Source organism: Lepus europaeus, chromosome 16 (assembly GCF_033115175.1).
Source record: "Lepus europaeus isolate LE1 chromosome 16, mLepTim1.pri, whole genome shotgun sequence".
Classification (NCBI taxonomy): Eukaryota; Metazoa; Chordata; class Mammalia; order Lagomorpha; family Leporidae; genus Lepus; species Lepus europaeus.
In genome coordinates this window covers 61,414,468-61,439,685 of record NC_084842.1, presented here as the reverse complement: position 1 = coordinate 61,439,685, position 25,218 = coordinate 61,414,468, and the positions used below count along the sequence as shown (strand labels likewise).

At 39.1% G+C, this 25,218-nt stretch overlaps 1 protein-coding gene across 2 annotated transcripts in view; it reads left to right on the top strand.

Moving 5' to 3' along the window:
- The window catches only part of DTHD1 (death domain containing 1), a 75,609-nt gene extending 58,071 nt beyond the window's left edge, over positions 1-17,538 (top strand). For both annotated transcript variants that reach the window (XM_062213115.1, XM_062213116.1), the window contains 2 exons: positions 13,493-13,550; positions 17,144-17,538. In XM_062213115.1, the coding sequence (XP_062069099.1) occupies positions 13,493-13,550; positions 17,144-17,466 (381 nt within the window). In that variant the 3' untranslated portion in view covers positions 17,467-17,538. The remainder of the gene's footprint in view (positions 1-13,492; positions 13,551-17,143) is intronic.
- Positions 17,539-25,218: the final 7,680 nt, after the last annotated feature.

The following is a 25,218-nucleotide window of genomic DNA, read 5'->3' as shown; positions in this document are numbered from 1 at the left end:
GGTAATTCCTATTGGTCATGCCTTATCTGTCTGCTTCAGCATAACCTCTCCTAGAAAGCCTTCCTTGGTCTACCCATCCATACCAAATTAGGTGTTCCTGGTATGTACAGATAAGATTCTGTGCTGTCCTTGTTATCATAGTCATTGCATTTAATTATAGTTATTTGCTTATTTCCTTTCCAAAAGACAAGCACTTCTCAACCTTGTTGCTGATAGTTGTTTTCCTAATCACCCTTTCTCATGAAATTTTATTGCCACAGATATACTGTGTTTCCATTTATACACTTAATTTATATCTATGTTTTATACATTAAAAAAGTAAACTGTTTTTTTGCCATACACCAAACCAAGCTTTCTGTCATTGAAAGTGAACTCACCCAGTGGAGAATGAATACACATACACGGTGCAGGCACCTGCACTACCCTGCTCAACTTTGAATGGCCAAGGCTGAGTCAGTACAATGTGCTTGATAAATACACGTGAATGCCAACATGAATAAGGTAATTTCTGTGAACTTCAAAGCTGTTTAACCTTTACATTGACGGTATTGAAACTATATTAACGTGACTAAAAATAGTACATTTTAAATATCTGCTCTCTTACATAGATTAACCTCCTGCCCATTTGCCATCTGTATTTTGTTTTCTCCCTTTTCAGTTTGTACAGGGATTTCCAGACTCATTTTCTTGGCTCTCTCTCATGCTCAAAGTCTTCACAAACAAATTTGTCAAGATTGAGAAAGAATCTGTGGCTGTGGAAACTCTTTTCCTCTTTTAAAACTAGTATAGTGAAACGGGAATTGAAACTGCAACCTTTATTTTTGTGAGAACAGACTTCTTCCAAAAAGTTCAGAATTGAAAATCTTCACCTCAGCTAGGCAGTGTTAGAATATGCTATTGTTCATGAAGAGGAAGTTGCCTTACTAGCATGCTGTTAATGAACACAAGATTATGCATACATTTATCCATGTGACAGTAAATGGGTGGAGGTATTTTTTCAAAATTAAAAATGCTTTATGTAGTCATTAACAGAGGCTGGGGAGTGTAGGAGAGCAGGTGGGAGTGGCAAAAGTTGATTAATGGGTGCTAAGTTATAGTTGGGAGAAATATGTCTGGTGTTCTCTTGCATAGTAGGGTGAATATAGATAATGATAATGTAGTTTATATTTCCAAAAAAGTAGAAGAAAGGATTTTGAATTTTTTACTACAAAGAAATGATTAATGTTTGATGACATAGATACATTAACACTGACTTGAACACGTATTGAAGTACAATACTGTATATTGAAACATCACGTGTTATGCAATAAATATGTATACATTTTAAGTTAATTGAAAGCAGAACTTAATTTTAAAAAGGGTTTTACACAAACAAGAGAACCAATAAATATTGATATGTACATAGTTTCTGAAACACACACACATTCACACACATCATTACACTATATCCGAGTCCCAAAGATGGGAAGATGTGTATCATTTTGTACTTCATGTTTGTGAGGATCCCTGTATATCTTGTCCTTAAGCCTTCTTCTATCACTCACTTGCATATTAATTCATGCAACAGACATTTTAACTATATCCCAAGTGTCCCACAAACAGTGGTGTTCCTGGGTGTGTACTCTTATTCTTCCTTTGCCTCTCCTTAGTGTGTTTACAGCTCAGGCTGGGTTACCCTTCAAATCATCTCACACCTCTGCTCTGAACCCTACATTAGCTCCCAGTTTCACTCAGAATGAATGCTCCATCGATGCCTGACCACAATAACTCTAGAACCTTCTCTCTTCCACTCTCCTCCTCTCTGACTCAGCTCCAACCACAGTGAACTTCTTGCTATTCCTAGAACTTGTTCCACCTGCTTCTGCCTTAGATTTTTGCATAAGTGATTCCCCCTGCCTGGAATGTTCTCCCAGACACCTGCAGGCCAAACACGTTTACCTCTTCCAAGTCTTTGCTCAAACTCCACCTTCTCTCTGAGGCCTACTCTGATTCTACTTACTTGTATTAAATCTGCTCTTGCCCTGACATCCTGGCACTCCTGTTTCTCCTTAACCTGCCCTGATTTTTTCCCTTTCTTCCAAGGCACTGTTATCTTCTAAAATTATGTCATCACTGATTGTGCTGCTATTAGGAATACTTCATCCTCCACAAGTAGAATGTAAGCTTCAAGAAAACAGGGACTTTGTTCTGTTTACTGCTAAATCACAACACTTTAGAATATTGCCTAGGGAATGGAAGAGGCTCAATGAACTTTCGTTGGGTGGATGAATGAATTCATAAACAGAGCTTGCATTTTAAATACAAAAAGTGTGAAGAGGAAAAGGAGAAGTGCCAAGGAAGAAAATACTTGTAATTTAGTAAGGATAGACAAAATTGGTAATGCATAACTGTGGGTAGGGTGGCCAAGGAAGACTTCACTTGGAAGTGACTCCTGTGCTAAGGAGCAACCAGCAACCAGAAGCCAATCTCTTGGTTGGCCAATAGAGCATCAGATCAAATGAGGGACACAGCAAGTACCAAGGCTCTGTAGTGTGCAGGTGCTTTCTATGTGGACCTGAAGGAGAGCTATCGTGGCCAGCACATCTGGAGGAGTTCCACAGGGGTGATGAAGTTTGAAAGACAGCCAGGGTACAGGTGATGCATTATATCCAGTATGATCTTCTGACAGTGGCCACAGTAACAACACAGGTGAAATTCTGTGGCTGAAAAGAACAGTGATTTGCTTCTAAATCTTTCCTAAGTTGTGCTTTAGACTTTCTCCTTCTACAACAAAGTCTAGTGAATTTGGTTCACATAGTGCATGTTTGTAACTTGGTAGACACAACACCAAGTTTCAAAAAGTCTCTCAAAGATTTTGTCGTTGGAAGGAAGTGGGGAGAACTTTGTATATGTGCATGTGCTTCTGAAGTCGTGTAAGGCAAATGACCGCAGGCCATTTGGTTCTTTGCACCAGGTTGGGTTGTGGTTCTTCTCCTCTTCTCACTTGCTGGAGGGTTTCACTTTGAAGGAAACAAGGGCTCCAGATCTGACAGCTGTAGTCTGCTCGAGACTGGAGTTTCCCTGTAATACCTAAACTACATGTTTACGTAAGTCATCTGCTGACCCAAGTTTTGCTTGGCCTGAACTTCCCTTTTTTTTTTTTTTAAAGCTGAACTCATGACTTTTGATTTCTAGTAAATAATGATATTAACTTGCTGTGTCAAAGCAAGGCAGTGTGCAGATGCCACTGTGACATTCAGTTAGTCAGAATCACCACTATCTCGAACTTGGACTTTCATTACCATCTTCCTGTCCTGGGAGGGATCGTTTTTCTCCTAGAAATATAAAATACTAAAGCAATCTTGCCTAAACAAGTGAGAAGATTTGGAGCTGTTGAAATGATTTCATCCTCAGGCACTTTGATTTCACTTAGTCTTTTCGATCACATTAATTTTATAAAATTGTATTGGGTTCACAAATAAAATGGACTTCAGTAGTCTGTTGTTAGTTATTAAGAAAGTAAATTAGAAGGAACAAAGGTTTTTTATTTTTTTTTAAGATCCTTTAAGAACAAAATTGAATTTTTTGTAGTTGTTGCTGTTATTTGTGAAACTAATGAAATAATGAACGAAACTAACCATGGTTGTTTAGTTGGAAACCTGTGTTCCTTTTTGGAAAGTGTTTCAGCCACCAATTTAATCAGAAGTTATTATTTCCCCTATTCTCTCCAACTCCCTTCCTCTTTACTGTGTCCTTCCCTTTTCTTTTTCCTCTCCCCTCTCCTCTTCTTCCTCATTGGCTCCCTGCTCCCCTCCCTCCTTTTCTTCTCCCTCTCACCCCTCCTCCCTCTTCCTCTTTCATCCTTGGCTGCCCTGGGGAAGCTTCCTGTGCTCAAAGGGCAGTGTCTTTGAACCCAGTATGGAGCACTATATTGTCTTCTGCCTTTCAACCATTTCTTTCTAAGCAAATCACAAATATACACTACCTGAGAAAGTTCAATAATCTAATCAATTAAAAATGTGTTTCCAATTATTCCCTTAGGACTATGACATTTTAAAAGTAGAAAAAGGCTCAGTAATTCAAGCAATGTTGTTGCTCATGAACTCCAGTTATTTGGTTTTGCTTTCTGTAGATGTATCAGCCAACATGTCAACTAGCAAAATCTAATTATGTGCCTAACATATTTGTATATGAGATATTGTGTAGGGCCTAAAATAATAATACTAATAGTTAGAGTAATAAAGGCCAAAGTCCCAGCTTTCAAGGAAATTGCAATCCAGATTAGGAAATAAAGCATAAACACTTTAAAAGTCTTAGAACAATGTAAGAGATAAATAATTATTGAACAGAATAAACAGCAGTATCAACAACCAGGAACTAATGATTAATTGCAAGTAAAAGGCTGAAATGGTAAGTGCTGGCATGTTTCACAGAAGGGAGTGATTTCTCTGGGACGAGGTCACATGGGGACACTCCACAGGGAAAAAAAATGGATACACAGAATTTTAAGGATATGGAGAGGAAGAGAGGAATAGATCATGGGTTGCCACAGGAGGGATGATATGAACAGAAATTCTGAAATGTGGCAAAAGCACAAGGTGTATGTCTAGAAGGAAATAAATTCACCAGTGTGGGTTTAATGAGGATTTCACGAAACCAGATTCAAAATTAGTTGTGGAAGATCACAGAGGGCTTTAAATGTGTTGCTTAGATCAAGAAGATGTTCACAATTGTTGTAAGCTGTACCTTCTGTCAAAATTTATCAAAAGAATGTGGCTAGTTTTGTAACATAAGATAAATACCTGGTAGAGATTCAAACCAGAGAGACCCTTGCATATGAGCAAACAAATAAATCTCTCATATGCTGATATTTTTGAAGAGGGAATGACCATAACTGAGGTTGGAGAAGAAGGTATCTTGTTTATTTATGATCAGGCTTATCACTTACCCTTATAAGTAACAAGAAGCCATTGGAAATATATAACCAGGAGAATGACATGATGGAATTTTATTAGCGAAACATTGTGATGGCCTATAAGGATAAATTAGAAAAAGATGAACTTAGCAACAGTAAAATAAAGGGTAATGGAATAGTCCACAAGGGAGCGGGCCATTGTCCGATGCAAGATCACTGCGGTCAGCATGGCGAGAAAGGAGGGTTGGAGAGAGGTTTAGGGGTTGAGATCAGCAGGACTTGTGACAGAGCGAACGTATGAGGGCTTGGGAGGGAGAATGCTGAGAGATGGAGAAGCCGGGGAGAAGAGACTTTCTGGAGTGACTCCCAACACACTGCTATACAACAGTGTTTTACTAACTTGACTTTGGAAGGGTTGCTTTCTCCTGCATTTCGTCTATATCCTCCCTGATCTCACCCTCTCTAATCAGTGAACTTTTTTCCTTAGAGGCCTGTAAGTATTGCTCTAGACCACCTACAATTGAAAATACTATTTTTTTCAATACTCAGTGTGTTTTTATCACACTTGAACTAAAACTTGTCATTTGGCACTAGATGTCCCTTGCCAGTGTATAAGTTTAGGCATATGAGGCTTGTCACGTATCTTGCAACTTACTCTCGCAACCTCTTCGTGTTGCATTGCTCCAACTATTATCTTTTGTTCCAGTTCACTGAGGCCTTGCTTACACATTATGGCCTTTGTTGCCTCAGGCTCCTCCCACCAGTGAGACAGCATCAAATCCGTATTTAGCTCTGCTATCACCTTGAAGAAGCCCTTAAATTTCCTAAGCCAAATTAGGCACTGCTTTATATAACAAGAAACAAAGCACTTTGAATATATACTTGTACTAACTTATGATCTATTGTAATTTTTACTTATGCAATTAGGTACTGATGACTAACAGTTACTTTTATTCCAGCCTAATAATTTCAAAAATTGTTTATTTATTTGAAGAGAGAGAGAGAGAGAGAGAGAGAGAGAGAGAGAGAGGATACTCCCATCTGCTGGTTTGCCACCCACATGCCTGCAGTGGCCAGGGATAAGCCTGGCTGCTGAAGCTGGGAACTCAGTTCAGGTCCTTTGTGTGAATGACGGGAACCCAGTTACTTGGGTCATGAAAACCATGTCCAGGGCCGGCGCCGTGGCTCAACAGGCTAATCCTCCGCCTTGCGGCGCCGGCACACCGGGTTCTAGTCCCGGTCGGGGCACCGATCCTGTCCCGGTTGCCCCTCTTCCAGGCCAGCTCTCTGCTGTGGCCAGGGAGTGCAGTGGAGGATAGCCCAAGTGTTTGGGCTCTGCACCCCATGGGAGACCAGGAGAAGCACCTGGCTCCTGCCATCGGAACAGCGCGGTGCGCCGGCCGCAGCGCGCTACCGCGGCGGCCATTGGAGGGTGAACCAACGGCAAAAAGGAAGACCTTTCTCTCTGTCTCTCTCTCTCTCACTGTCCACTCTGCCTGTCAAAAATAAAAAAATAAAAAAAATAAAAAAAGGAAACCATGTCCGGGTCTGCATTAATAGGAAGCTGATATTAGGAATCAGGACTGGGAATGAAACCCAGGTATTCTAATGTGGGATGTGGGTGTCTTAACTGCTAGGCTAAATGCTTACCCCTTTGCTAGTAATTTGATAAAACATTTATATATATTAACTGATTTATTGGAAAGGTGAGTGTTTGAAGAAACAGGCATAGAGTTTCCACGAGAGGAAATAGCTAGAGAATGCCAAAGTTGCTGGTTGAATTCGTTTGTCTGACCTCGATGGCAGCACGCCTAGCCATGGTACACTCTGCTTTCTCCCTTTGTGACTGAGTTCCTCAAGGCTGGGTGCACAGCACAATCAATTTTGTAATCCTTTCTCCTAGAATACATTCAATGGTTTGTTTAACTATTAAATGAATTAATGAATGGATGGTGTGGAAATAGGATGAGCAATTGGAGGTGGAGTCTCAAGACCCACCGAGAAAAGGTTTATCTGTTTTCTCCCCAGCTTATGTTCAGCAGAAGCTTTTAATGCCTTGTGAACAATCATTAACACAGGGATTTCTCAAACTGTGGCAAGGCTGGGAGGGAGGTGTCTGAGACTGTCCAGGCCTTTCCCGGCAACATTCATATCACTTTCTGTCAGAAGTGCTATCCCTAGTACATGTTAATTAATAAAAACTAGTGCTCAATATTATTATCTGGAGGAACTATTATTTAAGTTAAGGCTTTAGACACACCTGTTTCTATGACTAGCATTAAAATATCATACCCATGTTACCTTGGAGAAGTTACATCTGTGAAATAAAGATGATAATACCTTAAATAATAGTTCTAAATTTGGAATGAAATAATATAGTCACATGTTTATATCTTCATTTGACATAGATATAAGATCTTATTTGATTTATGGTTACCTTGAACCTATAACTATAGTACAAATTTTTTTTGGCGGCACTAATTTTCATACCAGATTACCTCTTTGATCCACATTTTCTATTTAGTTTGTTTATAATGTGAACCCATTAAGAATTCCATATGAGTGATGTGTTTTAAAATTGAGAATATAGGGCCGGTGCCGCGGCTCACTAGGCTAATCCTCCGCCTGCGGTGCTGGCACACTGGGTTCTAGTCTCGATTGGGGCACCAGATTCTGTCCCGGTCGCTCCTCTTCCTGTCCAGCTCTCTGCTGTGGCCCAGGAGTGCAGTGGAGGATGGCCCAAATGCTTGGGCCCTGCACCCGCATGGGAGACCAGGAGATGCACCTGGCTCCTGGCTTTGGATCAGTGCGGTGCGCCGGCCACAGCGTGTTGGCCGCAGCGGCCATTGTGGGGGTGAACCAATGGTAAAGGAAGATCTTTCTCTCTGTCTCTCTCTCTCACTGTCCACTCTGCCTGCCAAAAAAAAAAAAAAAAAAAGAGAGAGAGAGAGAATGTAGTTTACTATTATTGTGCAATAAATAAATTCAAGCAAATGGGTACTGTTATTGAGTTGAAGAAACTGCTATATAAAATAAATGCAGAGTAGAGTAAGCAGTGAAATTCACGACATATATGATGCCTTAAATGCATCTGATAAAAATTCATGCTAAAGATAAAGAGAAAAATGTCAATTGTACATACTTTCTAAATCTATTGTTAATCATATCGCTTTTACTTGTGTATCTTCTAATTATTAAATACATGGCCTATTTACTAGAAAAATCCTGCAGTAATGTGTGGGAGTGGAAGGAGTGTGAGGTTAGGGTTGGATAGAAGAGTTGTTGCTCAAGATATTGTAATAACTATCTGTGAAATCTCCTCATGTACAAGTTCCCTTGGATAAATCATAAAAATAGTAACAATGTCATGGGATTTTTATTTGTTTTTATGAAACTGGTGTTAACTATGATTGTGGCATCTGTACTCAGTTAAAACTCTCATAGCCTTGAGACAAAAACATCTTCTGCCATGGAGACCCAGAACTGGTAGACTGTAGAAATTAGAGATGACAAATTCTACCACATATTACTTCTACAGTTGCCAAATGATAATAGTATTTTTGTGAGTGCACTTGAACTTTGGGACCACCCAAGGTCTTGGTTAAAGTATAAGATGTTGATTTAGGATTCAAAGATTCTTTTTTTTTCAACTTTTATTTATTTAATAAATATAAATTTCCAAAGTACAACTTTTGAATCATAGCAACTCTTCCCCCCATAGCCTCCCTCCTACCCGCAAGCATCCTATCTCCCATACCCTCTCCCATCGCATTGTTCATCAACATTCATTTTCAATTATCTTTACATACAGAAGGTCAACTAAGTAAAGAATTTAACATACTGCACCCACACAGACACACAAAGTATAGAGTACTATTTGAGTAGTAGTTTTACCGTTAATTCTCATAGGACAACACATTAAGGACAGAGATCCTACATGAGGAGTAGGTGCACAGTGACTCCCGTTGTTGATTTAACAATTGACACTCTTATTTATGACGTCAGTAATCACCTGAGGCTCTCATTGTTTCCACTCATCACTTCAAAATGTCTGTGACATAGTGGGAAGGGTTTACTGATTGTTCCTGACTCGTTTTCTAGTGGTGGTATTAGAGTTTACTGGTTATTATGGTGAGCCCTAGAGGAATTTTATCTATCATCTTTGCTGCCCTCCTTAATGTGAATATAAAAGCCCTAAATCCAACCCACAGCAGCACTTGCTACCACTAAATTGCTTTTCACTCTTGTGTTCATGCAAGTGTCTACAATGGTGTTAGCTTACTTAATGCTCATCTTCTCTACACTCCCTGAAACACACGCAATGAGGGTAAATCCTGGCCAAAATGGAAACACTGAGCTTGTTTGTAGAGCAAAACACTCTCAGGGACAAGATGGCCAGCAGTGGTTGAGTCCAGGTCTGCAATGAAAGCATGGAGAGGAGTGCAATCCCCAAGGTCATAATGTTGTGGTCACAGTCTGATCATGCCTAGCTCTGCATAAGCCTGTACTTACAGGATTGGCTTTAGTTACAGATGAATCTTTCAGCAATCATCTACATATTGGAAATTAGGGGGTGCAGATAACCTGTCTAAACACACAATAACATTCCAGTTCTGTCAAGACTTCCAATTAAGTAATTTATTTGGTACCAGGGTGTGCCAAGAACTGAACTAAGCCATTTTATTTAAAATACATTACAATGTGTCTTTATCCACTGTCCCCTCGCCCCTTCCTATAACAAGAATCCAAATAGTTATATAGGGAGAATCAGTACCAGTGTTCTCTAAACAGTGGAGTAACTACAGCTACAGCAACTTTTTTTTTTGTTTTCAAAATAACTAGATGGTTCCCAACACATAGAAATGATAAATTTTAGCAGCAGGCTGAGATGCTGCTTGGGACACTTGCATCTCTTATCAGCATGATGTGTTTGAGTGCATGTTCTGTTTCCTATTCGGCTTCCTGATAATGAGTACCCTGCGTGGGGTGGGGTTGGGGACAGGTAATGGTTCAGTTACTTGGGTCCTTGCCATCCATGTGGGAGATCCGGAATACGTTCTCAGCTTCTGGATTTAGCATGACCCTGCCCTGACTGTTGCCAGTATTGGGGAAGTGAATTAGCCAATGGAAAATCTACCCTTACCCTGTCTATCTGTCTCTCTGTGTGTCTCTGTCTTTTTAATAAAAATAAATAAATAAATATAATGATAAATATTAGAGATTGAAATGCTAATTAACTTTATTTGAGCACTACACTTTTATACAAATATTGAGTCACACTGAACCCCATAAATAGATATAAATGCTGTCAATTAAAAATTATACTGTATATATAACAATATATAAACCAATGACATCATCACTTGTTATCATTATTGAGTATTATGTCCTTTATATAACTGTATTGCTATGCTTTTATACAACTGGAAACACAGTAAATTTGTTTACACCATCGTCACCATAAACATGAGAATAATGTATTGTGCTATGATAAGTGCATTATCAATTTTATTTCATTTAAAGCTCACTTCCAGCTCACTGCAAACCTAGGATTTATGTAATATAATCATAGTGATTTTAAAGTTCAGGAAACCTTGCATACCAGGGATCAACCCCCTTCTTCCTTGTGTACTGTGGGTCTCAAAGGACACCTGCTGATCTTCAGCCTTGATCTTCTTAACTGTCATGGAGGAGAAGAGTAAGACTTTCCTCATCCTCCACACTTGTGGCTTTTTGGTTTGTTGTTGTTCATTGATCTGTTTTTATGGAAGGCAGATGAGATAACCAAGAAGAAAATGATTTTTAAGTTACATGAAGCGGGCTAATTTATGAGAGTTTCAGACCTATCAGATAGGAGGGGAGAGAAATAAGCAGCTTAGGTTAGTTGCTGGGCAGCAGAAGTGATTTCTGAGGCAAGAAATTAACCTGAGTCTCAAAACTAAGAATATGGGAGTCTGGCACTGAGGTGTAGTAGGCTAAGCCAACACCTGTGGTGCCTGCATCCCATGTGGAGACCCGAAAGAAGCTGCTGGATCCTGGCTGCCGATCCACCTGGTTCCTGCTGTTGCAGTGCTGTCACAACACGTTACTTGGTTGATGTGTGTCAAATGAAACACTAGGCCTGAATTTTCATGTGTGTGACAAAAATGCATATATCTAAACACCAGAAACATTCTCAAGTGGATCATGATGCTATGAGACATCTGGGAACAAAGAATGAATAAGAGGGACAAACTATTCATGTAAACGAAAGAAAAAAAATTTCATGCATACCACTTGCCCCAGGCTCAATACAGACATGGACTCTTTGACTTGAGTGGCAGAATCTGTTGCATTATTTAAACTGTTGCTTCTCAGTTTTTTAAAGGATTCTAACACATAGTTGATGCATCAAACATTGTATACATGTCTTACAGTGTTACCATATAATGCACTTGAACTTATGCTGGGTTTCATAATTTTTCCATTAAAATTTATTTTTTAAAAAATTCATTTATTTGCTTAGTTATTTGAAAATCAGAATTGCTGAAAGAAAAGGACACACACACAAACACACACATACACACACAGTTATCTTCCGTTCTCTGGTTTACTCCCCAAATGGCCACAATGGCCAGAGGTAGGCTAGGGTGAGGCCAGGAGCTTCATCTGGGTCTCCCACTTGGAATCAAAGGCCCAAGCTCTCAATCCATCCTCTGCTACTTTCCCAGGCACAATAGCAGGGAGTGGATCAGAAGTGGAGTAACCAGGACTTGATCCGGCACTCATATGGGATACTGGCACTGCAGATGATGGCTTAAACCCTGCACCATAGCACCAAGCATATATATCTATATCTATACATCTGTATCTAGATATATATCTATGTATCTAACATAGTGATACTCCCCACCCTACCTTCCTTCCCACCCATGCTCCAACTCTTCTTCCTCCTCCCTGTCCTATTCCCACTCTCAAGTTTTACAAAGACCTTTCTCAGTTTACTTTATACTCATAAGGTTAACCTTACACTAAGTAAAGAGTTCAACTTTATACTCATAAAGTTAACCTTACACTAAGTAAACAATTAATACAAATAAAAAAACACTATACCTCAATAGTAGAGACAAAGGCTGATAACAATCATTGAACATTAAAACTTCTCATTGGAAGTTTTGTATGCTTCCATGTGAATGCAAGGTCTATGATAAAAATGCCTGCAAAATATAGTATTCAGATTCAACTAAGTTGTATTGAGTACTCAGTGAGAACCAGTGTGCCGTGCAGGAACATATAGCACTTATATCATCATTGTGTCACTCATGTGAAGTATGCTTTATTTTTAAAGAATCTAAAGAATTACAGATTCACAGGAAGTTGCAAAAATAGTACAGAGAGATTTCATGCTATCTTTACCCAATTTTCCTCAATGATTATCTCTTATATAACTATAGAACAATGTCAAAACCACAAAGTCAGTATGATACAATGTATGTGTATAGTGCTGTGCTAGTTTATCATGTGTGCAGATTTGTGTAACCAAGATGCAGAAGTATTTTACCACCACAAAATTCTCTTTTTGTCACCCTCCACCAACCCTAAAACTAGCAATTGCTGATAATTTGTTCTACATTTTTATAATTTTGCAATTTCAAAAATTCTATATAAAAGGAAACAGATTATATGACATTTGAGACTAAATTTTTTTTACTTGCAGTAACACCTCCAAACCCTTGCAAGTTGCTGCATGCATTCACTGTTAATGAGTCATGTGCTGTTACTGGCATGTACTATACTTTGTTTAATCATTCACTTATTGAAAAACATTTTTAATTGTTTCCAGTGTTGGGCTAGTACAACTAAATGTGCAGTGAACACTTGCATACAAGTTTTTGTGATGTAGGTTTCAATAAGCATATTTCAGAGTTGACACTAAATGCATTTTCTAAAGTGACACTGATATGCAACTACTACTCAGTATCCAAACCTACATGTTTTTATTTATCTGTCTAGTGCTGTTTCCACCACCATCCCACATTAGCTGTGAACAAACTACTCTACAACCCACATAGAAAATGATGATTAGGTTAATGATTAATTCTTGATAAAATGATGGTTTTAGTACACTATCTGCTCAATGATGATTATTTTACAGCACTGTACGTGCACATTGCTAATTTACTCATTTACAAAAGCTGTAGTTTGTGCAGCTACTAGGTGCCAAGCCCTCTGCTGGGTGGTGAGGTATGATGCATATGCCTCGCCATGAGGTATTTTGCAAAATAACCATGTTTCTGGTATGAAGGTAACTTGCTGTATGTTAGTTGCTTCCAACATTTTAAATTTTACTTGGAATCTGTGTGTTTTGCATTCAGGTTATTGTAATAATCATATTCAAATTTGCATTCTTAAATTTAAATTTGATGGAAGAGTTGGGTTAATGTACTCTCCAGGCTTTTAGGAAAACAATTGCTGAACATGCATTCACAAATAAAAGTCTAATTTTGCAAAGTGTACAACTGAGTACTTCTTCCAAGTAGGAGAGAGGCTCAGATGAATTTTGAGTGCAACATGTTGACCAGTGAATACTTTCTTCTGTTTACTCTCTTTTCCCCATAGCATGAAAAATTCATCAACCGTCCACGGAGCACTAGAAGAATTTCTACAGATCCTCTAGGTAAGGAATGTTTTCACTGTCATCCTAATAATTTTTCCTCTTGTATTTTATGTATGTATAAATCCTTTCATAAAACCAATGAAGAAAGTGATTTTTCAATTAATCATTTTTATCAACCTAATAGATTTTTCCTTTGTAAGCCATATACATATAAGCCAAATAGCATTCTCAAATATGCAAGTAATTAAAGTTATATTGAAATCTGTAAGAAATATGAAACTTTCTGTTCATTGTTTTACTTGGATAATAAGAAAGTGCTTGGTTTGGTGAGCAAACAACTGCACTTTGTTATGGAATGCTGACTATTAAATTGTAAGTCTTTGAGTGTGCTCCCTTCAAGCCAGCAGTTAAGATCGCTATATTTGAAGTAAAGGTATATATTGGTATGAAACCACAAAGGAAACATGTAATAGTTAGTTGTAGTCAAACAAAATTTAGTTCCATAAAAATAATGCAGATCTCATGATAGAATTTTGTTTGTTTGTTTGTTTGTTTGTTTTTGATAGAGTGGATAGTGAGAGAGAGACAGAGAGAAAGGTCTTCCTTTTTACCATTGGTTCACCCTCCAAGGGCCGCTGCGGCCAGCGCACCGCGCTGATCCGAAGCCAGGATCCAGGTGCTTCTCCTGGTCTCCCAGGCGGGTGCAGGGCCCAAGGACTTGGGCCATCTTCCACTGCCTTCCCGGGCCATAGCAGAGAGCTGGCCTGGAAGAGGGGCAACCGGGATAGAATCCAGCGCCCCAACCGGGACTAGAACCCCGTGTGCCGGCGCCGCAAGGAGGAGGATTAGCCTGTTAAGCCACGGCGCCGGCTTCATGATAGAATTTTGACACTTTTTTCTGCTTTAGCTTTTAAGGAAATTCATTTTAAGATGTTAGTAGCTATTAACACAGTGACTTACTTGTCTTCATTGAGTGTGCTTTGATTTCTGTATCAGGCCCACAATGGATGGCATAGAATTCCAATCTATGGAAAATGCCCAAGCCCTACTGAACTACATAAGGAGTAGCATGGCAATAAATCCTAGTGTAATATACCCTCTCAGGTACAATACAAATTTTTGAAAAGGAAGAGTAGGTGATATAGGAAAAATAACAACAATAGCAATGCATGGAAGTTCAGCAAGTTCAATAGTGTTAATGTTTGAAGAATTTGATGTTCAAACAAAGGCATAACCATGGTCCTTGTCAGTAATCGCCAGAGAGCACAAACACACAGGTTGAACATCCTTAACCTGAAATTCAAAATTTAAAATGTTCCAAAATCTGAAACTTTTTAAAGACTAACATGATTCCACAAGTGGAAAATTCCATTCCTGATCTCATAGCTGATCATGGTCAAACACAGACTTCCTAAAAATACTGTATAGAACTACCTTTAGGTTATGTGTATAAAGTGTATGTGCAATGTGAATAAATTTCATTTTTAGACTTGGTCCCATCCTCAAGATATCTCATTACATATGTGTGAGTGTTCCAAAATCTGAAGTTTCCAAATTCAGAACTAGTCCCAAACATTTTGAGTGCAGGATATTGAACCTGCTTAATGGCCCTCCATATGTGTAAGAAGCCCCAGGTTGTCACACAGCTGGGAGATATTGGTCCCCAAAGGAATCCTCTTACAGACTAGCATCATCATAATTGCTGTAGGAAGGATGATGACAGATGAAGTTAGACACTCTGAAGAGGGTAAAAATATTAAAAGTTTTAAATGCCGAATTCAAAAGTTTAGACAATAAGAGAACCTTCTAAGAAATTTATTGACAGGGAGCTTATAAGATCAGAATGAACTTGCAAAACTCTGTATAAGGTGTATGGAAGGCTAAACTTACTCAAAACCTATGGCAGGAATACAAGTTGGAATTCTGGCTCCTGTAATGTCATAGGAAAGAGATAAGTGGGGCAGGATTAAGATCGAGTCTATAAGGCTGTAAAGCAGGAGACATGCTGGAGTGTTTAGAGTTAGCACCATTAGGACTTAGAGCAAGGGATAAGAAGTGATTATCCATAAGAGATTCAAATAATATCTCACGTTTTAGATTGCTCAATTGAATGAGTACTCTAATTGGAGGGAAATCAAAGAAGACATAGTAGATTTGGGATATTTTGCACAAAAGAAGTGGTACATCAGTAAAACTTAGTAAATTCCTTGAGAGAAGTGGAAACAAATAGAAGATGTGCAAGTCAAGAGGCAGTAATTGATCAGTATCAAGAGAAAGGGATTCAGCAAATGGGCAAGAGAAGGACTAGAAGAACCAAGGGAGGCCATATTATCCAAATATAGGAGTGGAATGCTCCGCTGAAGTCAGAGATGCTAAGTGTCAATTCCTGTAAGTAGTAATCAGGAGGGCTACTGAAAGATTTGAAATAAAGGCTTCAATACTATTTTGAAAGTGGGTATAGAGCCGCAAAAGGGTCCAAGTGGTGAGTCGATGGTAAAGAACTTGGGGCCTCTGATTCACATTATGTATTAAAGGATTTTAGTGTAAAAGAAGGAGATGAGTGTGCACAGCAGCTTGGCACGGAAGCAGAACCAAGGAGAGAGGGGTATGTAGGAAGAAAGAGGGGAACCGTGGGGAGGAGGAAGTTAAGAGATAGGTGGAAGGGAAAGTATCTGCTGAAATACACTGTAGAGGATAGAATTCTGACAAACATAGAGTAGTCAGATTGTGTAAGAAAATGATTTTGAAATTAAAATGAAGTTACAAAAACTTGGGTCAAATGGTTCTAGGTAAACTAGGAGAAATAGACACCAGCTGCATGAAATAGAATAAGTGTTATTGGGGCTGAAGAATGGGAGAAAAGTTTTATTATTATTATGGGAAAATTTGAATTGAGTTTAGGAAAAAACATTATAAATGGATTTGTAAGCTACTAAGTGTACAAACTGTCTAAAACAGCATAGCATTTGTTGATCACATTCAACACATTTTCATATACTTGGGCAGTTGAGTAGGGTGTTTCTAAAGCAGGGTGCAGGTTGACAAATTAAGAATGAAACCAAAGAGGACAACATATATAAAGGTGAGTGGAAGACCATCATTGATGTATATAGCTGATCATTTGGAGCATTCCTGGTCCTGCAGTGTATGAAACCATGTAGGGGATGATTCAATGACTGGGGGCACCAAACAAATTGCTGTATGGTTGATGGAAGCAAACAGCATATTAAGCAGGTTCAAAGGAATAGAGGCCATGGAAGAGTAAGGAATGCAATTCAGTAATAATACATTAGCATCCATGGGGCGCTTATTAAAAATGCAAGTGTTGTCCCCCACCCTAGTCTTACTCAGTTAAGCTCTGTGGGCTGAGGCCTTAAAACCATTTTAACAATCTCTCTAGGGTCTGAAGTATGTTCAAGTTTGGGAAACATTTCTAACCCTTTGCAAGAGCTGTTACCCTTGGTGGAGATGACCTCAGCAATGGCAAGGATCCAGAGGCTTCAATTTTCCACTTGGGTCATCATGTATCTTTCTACTGCTCAGAGGCCAAAAACAGAGAACAGGGAGATTTCCTATAAACTGGTGCAGAGGGTTGGAGTAGCACATTCCCCAAGGAAAGGACCTAACACCGGGTGTTCTGCATGTGCCCACAGAAGCCCTTTGGGATAACTTGCTCCACTGGCTGGCAGAGGAGCTCTTGGAAGAAAATGCTGAGTCTCTTTCCTCCTCCCTCCCTCTGCGCCACACCACTGTTCAGCTCATCAAACTCAAACATCCTGATGATCTCACAGAACAAATCCATGAACTTCTTTGCTTCTGGAAAAAATCGCTCCCAACGTCTACCGACAAACTTCGCCTGCTGGCTCGTCATCTTCGCAAGATCGGCAGGAATGATCTTGCAGAAGAGCTCAAATTCAAGTGGGAAAATAAAATATTCACTGAACCACAGCAGTGGTTGGATATGGTGGCCGAGTAAAAGCTGGTCTTTTTATTCCTTTCACCCTAGAAAAGGATTCATATTGGGGGTGAGGGGCGAGGGGTTAAGATTGTTTTTGTCAACATTTTCTGAGCAGCTTCCAAGTAACATTCTTTAGAGTAAATCCATTTGATAGCTATACTATTGAGAAATCAATTGAGACAATGGAGAAACTAATCAGACAATAAAAGGCATTCCTGGGTGTGTGTTCCTTTCTGGTTGAATGACGTGTGTTGTGCAACCATGGCTGTCTTGAGTTCAGCCAGACTTAATAATGCTTGCAAGAGTCTTTCCTATTTACATTTTATTTTATTTTTTAAAGCATGACTTTTTAAAAGACTTTTTAATTTATTTGAAAGGCAGAGTTACAGAGAGGCAGAGAGAAAGAAGACTTCCATCTGCTGGTTCACTCCCTAGATAGCCACAGCCGCCAGGGCTGAGCTGTTCCAAAGTCAGGAGCCAGGAGCTTCTTCCAGGCCTTCCATGTGGGTTCAGGGACCCAACCTCGTGGGCCATCTTCCATTGCTTTCTGAGGTGCATTATCAGGGAGCTGGATTGGATGTGTAGCAGCGGGGACACAAACTCGTCCCCATTTGGAATGCCAGCACTACGGGTGGCAGCTTTACTGGCTATGCCACAGCACTGACCCCATCTACTTACATTTTAATATTTGAGATTGTTTCCTAAGAAAGGTAATATACAGAATCTATTTTTTAATATAATCTACATAAAATTAAACTACATATCCATGACTCTAAACAAGTAATTCAAGTTATACAGATATCATAGAGCCCACAGATAAAAATACAAAATAAATTGGCCTGAGTAATGCTGGTGGTAACATATCACTTCAAGGAAACAGAGACACTCCCTCTACCTCCTCCCCCCAGCAAATAGTAATTATATATAATTTGATCATATCTCCTGACCTTCCTCTTTCCCTGTAACCATCCAAGCCTGTGTGGCCACCATTTTACTCTGTCCAGCTTTTATAGATTTCACATTCGAATGACATCATATGATAATTTTCTGTGCCTGGTTTATTTCACTTCAAATACTATAACATAGGTTTGTTTGTGTAGTCCAAAATGACAGGATTTCAGTCCTTTTTTAAAAAAAATGGCTGAATGGTGTTCCATTGTGTATATAGCACATGTTCTTTATTGATTCATTCCTTGATGGACACCATGGCGGACCCCACATCTTAGCCATTGTGAATTGTGGCATAATAATAATAATAGTGTGCGTCCAGAATTCACAAACTAAGACACAAACTAGGTAAGGGGTGGTGGGAAGAGGGTGGGGTTGGGAGAAATTGGGAATGGCTTATGATGGCTATGGAGCGCCTTACTTGAGTGATGAACATGTCCTAAAATTGATTGTGATGATGGTTGTACAACTCTATGAATATACCGGAAACAATTAGATTGTATTCTTTAAAAGGGAAAATTTCATGGTATGTGAATTATAACTTAATAAATATATTTTTTTAAAAAAGAAACAATGCGGGGACTGGCGCTGTGGTACAGTGGGTTAATGCCCTGGCCTGAAGCGCCGGCATCCCATATGGGCGCCGGTTTGAGACCAGGCTGCTCCACTTCCGATCCAGCTCTCTGCTATGGCCTGGGAAAGCAGGAGAAGATGGTCCAAGTGCTTGGGCCCCTGCACCCACATGGGAGACCCAGAAGAAGCTCCTGGCTCCTGGCTTTGGATTTGCACAGCTACAGCCGTTGCGGCCATCTGGGGAGTGAACCATCGGATGAAAGACCTCTCTCTCTCTCTCTCTCTGTCTCTCCTCTCTCTGTGTAACTCTGACTTTCAAATAAATAAATAAACCTTTTAAAAAAAAGAATGCAGAAAACCTTCAGATAAATTAAAATAGAGTAACACTTCAGCCATTTATGACCACAAACTTTTCCTTTATATAAATGTACCTTGGAATATAGAGAATTTCATATAATGAAGGGCAGCAGTACAGAGAACATAAAAGAGTTGAGGGCCAATTTCCCATACAGGAAACCAATCTGTTGGAAAATCCATTAACAGAAAGCATTTTTATTAGTGTAACACTCCACAATAGGCACATGGTAAAATTTACATATCTATTACATCACAGATGGGCATTTGGATTGACTTCATTTAGGGGATCATAAATAGTGCGATTTCTGTTATGAACACTGTCCATTTTAGTGAACATAAATATCCATATCTTCCATGTGTAAACCTAAGAGCTGGAATATAGGTTACCATAATTTATCCCTGTTAGATATTCAAGACAGTTTGCAATTAAGCATTTGACATCTTCATTACTGAAGTGCCCATTTTATACGTAGGGGCAAGAACGTGCTACCATTTATAGCCAATGTAGAAATCTGAAATGACACCAATTTTACTAATGAGAGCCCATTACAATCATCATTGTGCTGATTATTAATCACATTATTTTATAAACAAACTTCAAACATCTGTTATTTGAATAACTTATGTTCTTGAATCAATCACCTGGATTAAATACTGTATCTGAAATGTAAATTCTTGATTACAGCAATTGTTGCTAAAATGCAGATTAATGAACACATACATAATATCACACTGTATATTCTATAGTGTTTTAGAGTAAAATAGAAACATCTTAACAAGTGCGGTAGCTAGGTTTTGAGGACAGCAAAATCGAGTTTTTGAAATAGTTAAATGCTGTGGTAAGTATTTCTTTTTTAAAAAAATTAGTTAATTTCAGTGGGTGTTTGACACAGTGATTAGGAAGCAGAGTTCATAACCTGGTACCACTTCCAACTCCAGCTCCAGCTGATGTGAAACTTGGGAGGCACCAGGCACAGCACTAGTACCTGGGCCCCTGCCCCTCATGCAGGAGACTGAGAATAAGTTCTGGGTTCCTGGCTTGTCCAGCTGCGGTTATTGCAGGCATTGAGGGAGAGAACCAGCAGATGGATGATCTCTGCCTCTATGTCTGTCTGTCTCTCTGATTTCTAAATAAATAGAAGTATATAAAAATTTAAAATTAATTAAATTGAGGAAGGAGTGAGAGAGAGAAAGCGTGTGCATATGATCTCCCATTCACTAGCTCACTCCCCAAATGGTCACAATGAGTCTTGGCCAGGGCAAAAGCTGGGAGCTGGGAACTTAATCCAGGTCTCCACATGGATGACAGGTACCCAACTACTCAAGCCATCACCACCCAGGGGTCTGCATCAGCAGGAAGTTGAATTCAGGAGCCAGAGCCAGAAATTAAAACCCAGGTATTCCAGTACGGGACACTGTCATAATCACTAAGCCAAACGCCTACCTCTCCATCTTTCTGACTCAGTGTTTCTCAAGATAAAGTTATTGGCAGTTTGAATAGAATAATTACTTTTGTTATTAACTTAGATTGGTCCATGCATTGCACGTCACTCAGAATTCATGAACTCTGACCATCAAAAGCACAAAACATTCCTTCTCCCTTAGCAAGCATGACAAGCAAACATTTTTCCACATTACTGTGTTTTTGAGGGTTAAGGGCAAAAGGGCAGGTATTGTGAACCATTGTTTTAATCAAGTTTTACTTGAAGTTGGGCTGGAAAGAAAGTAGACAGACGACACTAGGGGAAATGTAGAACAGTATAAGCCAAAGAAAGTCCTGCCTTACCCTCTCCCACACACTGATGCCTGCTGACTTTCCCAGAAATCTTCTCAAGTGAGGGGTCAAGAGCTGTGGTATCAAATGTAAAGCTTGTCTAAGGTTCCTGGAAGTTAGCAGAAGGGGGAAATATTGCATGAGGTCAAACTCCTGGCTGACGAGGCTGGGGGATTTCCACATAGCAAGTACCACTTCTGTGATGTTCCCTCAAACAGTGTCTTGTGCTGTCCACGGGTTCTGATGGGAATCACGTCATTGAATCTCCCTTACCTCTTCTCCCAAGTCTCCTTCCTTGGAAATCCCCACTCCCCACCACCAGTCTGCAGTTCTTACCAAACATGATCAATTATTTACTTATTTTGGTTATTTATTTTCTGCCAATAAGTACTCAACATCATGCATGTTAAACAGGTGCCCCGGGTCCTTGTCTTTTGTTCATTGATATCTTCTTATCACATGGAATGCTATCTGGCACCCAATATGTGTTTCTGTTTTGTTATCCTTGCTTTACAAATAAGAAAACTGCAAGTTGGAGTTTCAGTGACACCCAGTCAATGATAGAGCCTGGATTAGAACACAGAGGATTCTATTGTCAAACTCCCTTGGCTATCCCCATCCTCCCACCAATTCTCTTCAGTACATAACCTCAGATGATATTTTTCTCAGGTTCCTGAATATCCAGAACTACACTAAGTGTCCATGGTGCCTTATTTTTAAGTTTAGTTACAGCACTTCTGTAAACTTCTGTAATTGCCATTTATCTGTTTTCTTGGAAGAAACCAAGTACTTAATATTAACTAGTATTTAAATATCTTTTTTTTCCCAAAGAAACCTTTTACTTAAGGACTACAAATTTTGTAAGTACAACTTTAGGAATATAGTGACTCTTCCCACCATACCCCACCTTGTCCTCCCTCTCCCATTCCCAGTCCCATTCTCCATTAAGATTCATTTTCAATTAACTTTATACACAGAAGAACAACTCTATACTGAGTAAAGATTTCAACAGTTTACGCGCGCCCACACACACACACATACACACACGGTTTGAGAACAAGTCTTACAGTTCATTCTCAATAATACAACTCATTGAGCACAGCGGTCCTGCATGAGGAGTAAGTGCACAGTGACTCCTGCTGTTAATTTAATAATTAACACGCTTATGTATTATGTCAGTGATCACCTGAGGCTCTTGACATGAGCTGCCAAGGCAGTGGAAGCCTTTTGAATCCACAAACTCCATCAGTATTTAGACAAGGCCATAAGCAAAGTGGAAGTTCTCTCCTCCCTTTAGAGAAAAGTACATTCTTCTTTGATAGCCACTTCTTTCCACTGGGGTCTCCCTTACAGAGACCCTTCCTGAAGGACATTTTTTGCCACTGTGTCTTGGCTTTCCATGCCTGAAATGCTCTCATGGACTTTTCAAGACAGAAGCTTGAGTGATGCTCATCAATGAATTTCTAGTAACCTTCCCAGGGCCCAGGACATAGTGTACACTCAATTAGGTTTTGTTGAATTAGTGCATGGATAATATCTACCCACTGACATGTTGTGAACACTCCCATTTCCCTGCTCCATCTTTTTTTCTGGAAGCACCCAGGTGAGGGCAGATGCCATGTCTTAGATAAAAAATTGGCTCAGACTAAGAATTCCATTCATCAAGGTGGACTAACAGACATAGATAAAACCTGCTGCAAAGTTAACAAGAATCAATATATACCCATGAACACAGTGCAGCTATGAAATTTTCCCTTCTTTGAGTGTTGCTCTCTTTCATGCTGACAAACTTTATTCCCCAAAATCATGGGCTATCAGAAACTGTGCTGTTTGAAATTATATCATAAGAAAGAAATATTCCTTTTTTTGCTTGGAGGATCCATGACACCTTGACACAGAAAATTATTCTTGATTTAAGATCCATGTGTGATGCTTCAAATAAAGGTTATCCAAATACAGCATTTCACATCTGTCTCAACATTAGTGATTCTAAGGACATAAGACTCTGGGTGCACTGTGCAATACAGACCTGATGGTGATCACTTTGTATGCAGCTCTGCTTTGAGTCTGTCACAACACTAGACACCACCCTACTCAGGTGTACTGGAATGACATTGGCCATTGTTCATTGAGACACCCACGGCTCCTCTGCTATGCACTCTCCCTCAGAGAACTGAGTCAATTAACTCAAATTTGTTGAATTTCAGATACGTCTCTGGTGGTCATAGTATGATGGGGACATCCCCGTGATCCTCTTGTGTTCAGAACAGTGGTTCTCAAAACTGGCTGCATGGCACAGTCAGCAGGAGATGCCTGGACATATTCTGAGAAATTCCAATTGAACTTTTAATCTAGAATAGGTCCTAGGTATCAGAATTGTAAAGCTCCCCAGTTAATGCTAATTTTCATCAAGGATTAAGAATATATTTAATATCCATAGGGACCTAGAGATACCTTAAATGAGTTTCAGATTCCCAAGACCTAAACTCAACCCTCTTAATCAGAATCTTTGGGTATAGATCTAAGGAAGCTGTATGCTAGTATGTACCTCAAATCATGCTTACAACTGTGGAAGTTCAAGAACACTGCCTATTGTATGCTAGTTCCTGTTCAAAGCACTCTTTTATTTTCAATTGTTTTTCCTGGTTAACATTGAACCAAGAGTAACAGAGGAGAGAAGAAAATGAAACAGAGCCAGCTCTGTGCTGCACTGATACACAATTTTTATCTTAATTCAGAGGCATGTTTTGAAGAGTTCATTAGTTGACAAGACTAATCAGAGTGGGGTGGGATATGAAGAAGGAACTTGGGATGGCTTGGAAGAAGAAACAGCTGTCCCAGTCTTCCCAGTAGCAGAGGAGCTTAGTGACTGAGATGAGCTTGTCACAATCACAAAGAACTGGCTTCCCCAGAAGCTTCTTATTGTACACCTTTAAGTTTGGTGCTGTAAGTAGATGGCATACCCATCTTTAACATCATGAATTACTATCTTTAATCTCTCTCATTCTAAGATGTAGAACTATATTCCATGGTGTTTGTGCATGTTAAAATTTTTCAATGAATATTAATATATTTAACTATTTTCAGACTTATTTTTGGTCATTTTTACATAGGCTGAGAGCCTCAAAATACGAAGTGACCCAATCTTTGCTCCATGTGGAAGGTCTTGTCTATGCCAGACAACCTGGAAGTCTTCTTTAGGAAGAATAACTGCAAATGCCTAGATTTCACCACAAGGGGGCATTAATGTCTCAGATAACATTAAGGAAGCATTGAAGATCGCTCAAAGAAATCCCTTTATGTAGTGAAAGACCTGTTTTGTGTACTTTAAAAAAATTATTTTAGAGATGAGGTAATAATTTGACCTATGGTCAATATACAATGAATGTAACAGTATAATAGCTTATGGTTCACTTCTGTTCTAATATTCTGGAATGTTTAATACCCTTTTGATATCAAGAAACAAAGGAAGCATACAGAAACGATTGCATTTATAGAGACCATTAAGTACCTTGCATCTTTCCTTAACCAATGCAATATAACTGATGACACAGCATTTTATCTATCCTTGGAACTTGTATGTGTAATTTGTATGAAATTGCCTGGAAGTAAAAATCAAATGTATAAACTATTAATAATATTATGAAATAAATGTACTTTCTTACTCTCTTCATGCCACAATAAATGCTATTGACTAACACGGTTTCTAGAGAATTACCTTGTAATTTTTGAAGTGTTGAACGGAAGTTAATAAATAAAATAGTTAACCTACATTAAAATAGATCTGTGAATTAGGATTATTATTTTGAAAATAATCAAGTGATATTTTTTCAGAATATTATTTTTCATTGCAATCTTACAATAATGCATTTTATGAGATAAATTCTGAAAACAGAGCAATATTGTCACTATTTGACAATACATCTCAAAGCACATAACCAGCAATCCTATGATGACAATAAAACAGATGTTGAACACAAAGAAAAATGAGCAGCACAACTGAAATAGTTGAAAGTATAAGGACAGCTACTGCTATGTATGCTAGGTTTGCATACAATTTGAATGTGCTGAAATCTATTTCCCATTGGTGCAGCTAAGAGGGTTAAAACCTAATCCAG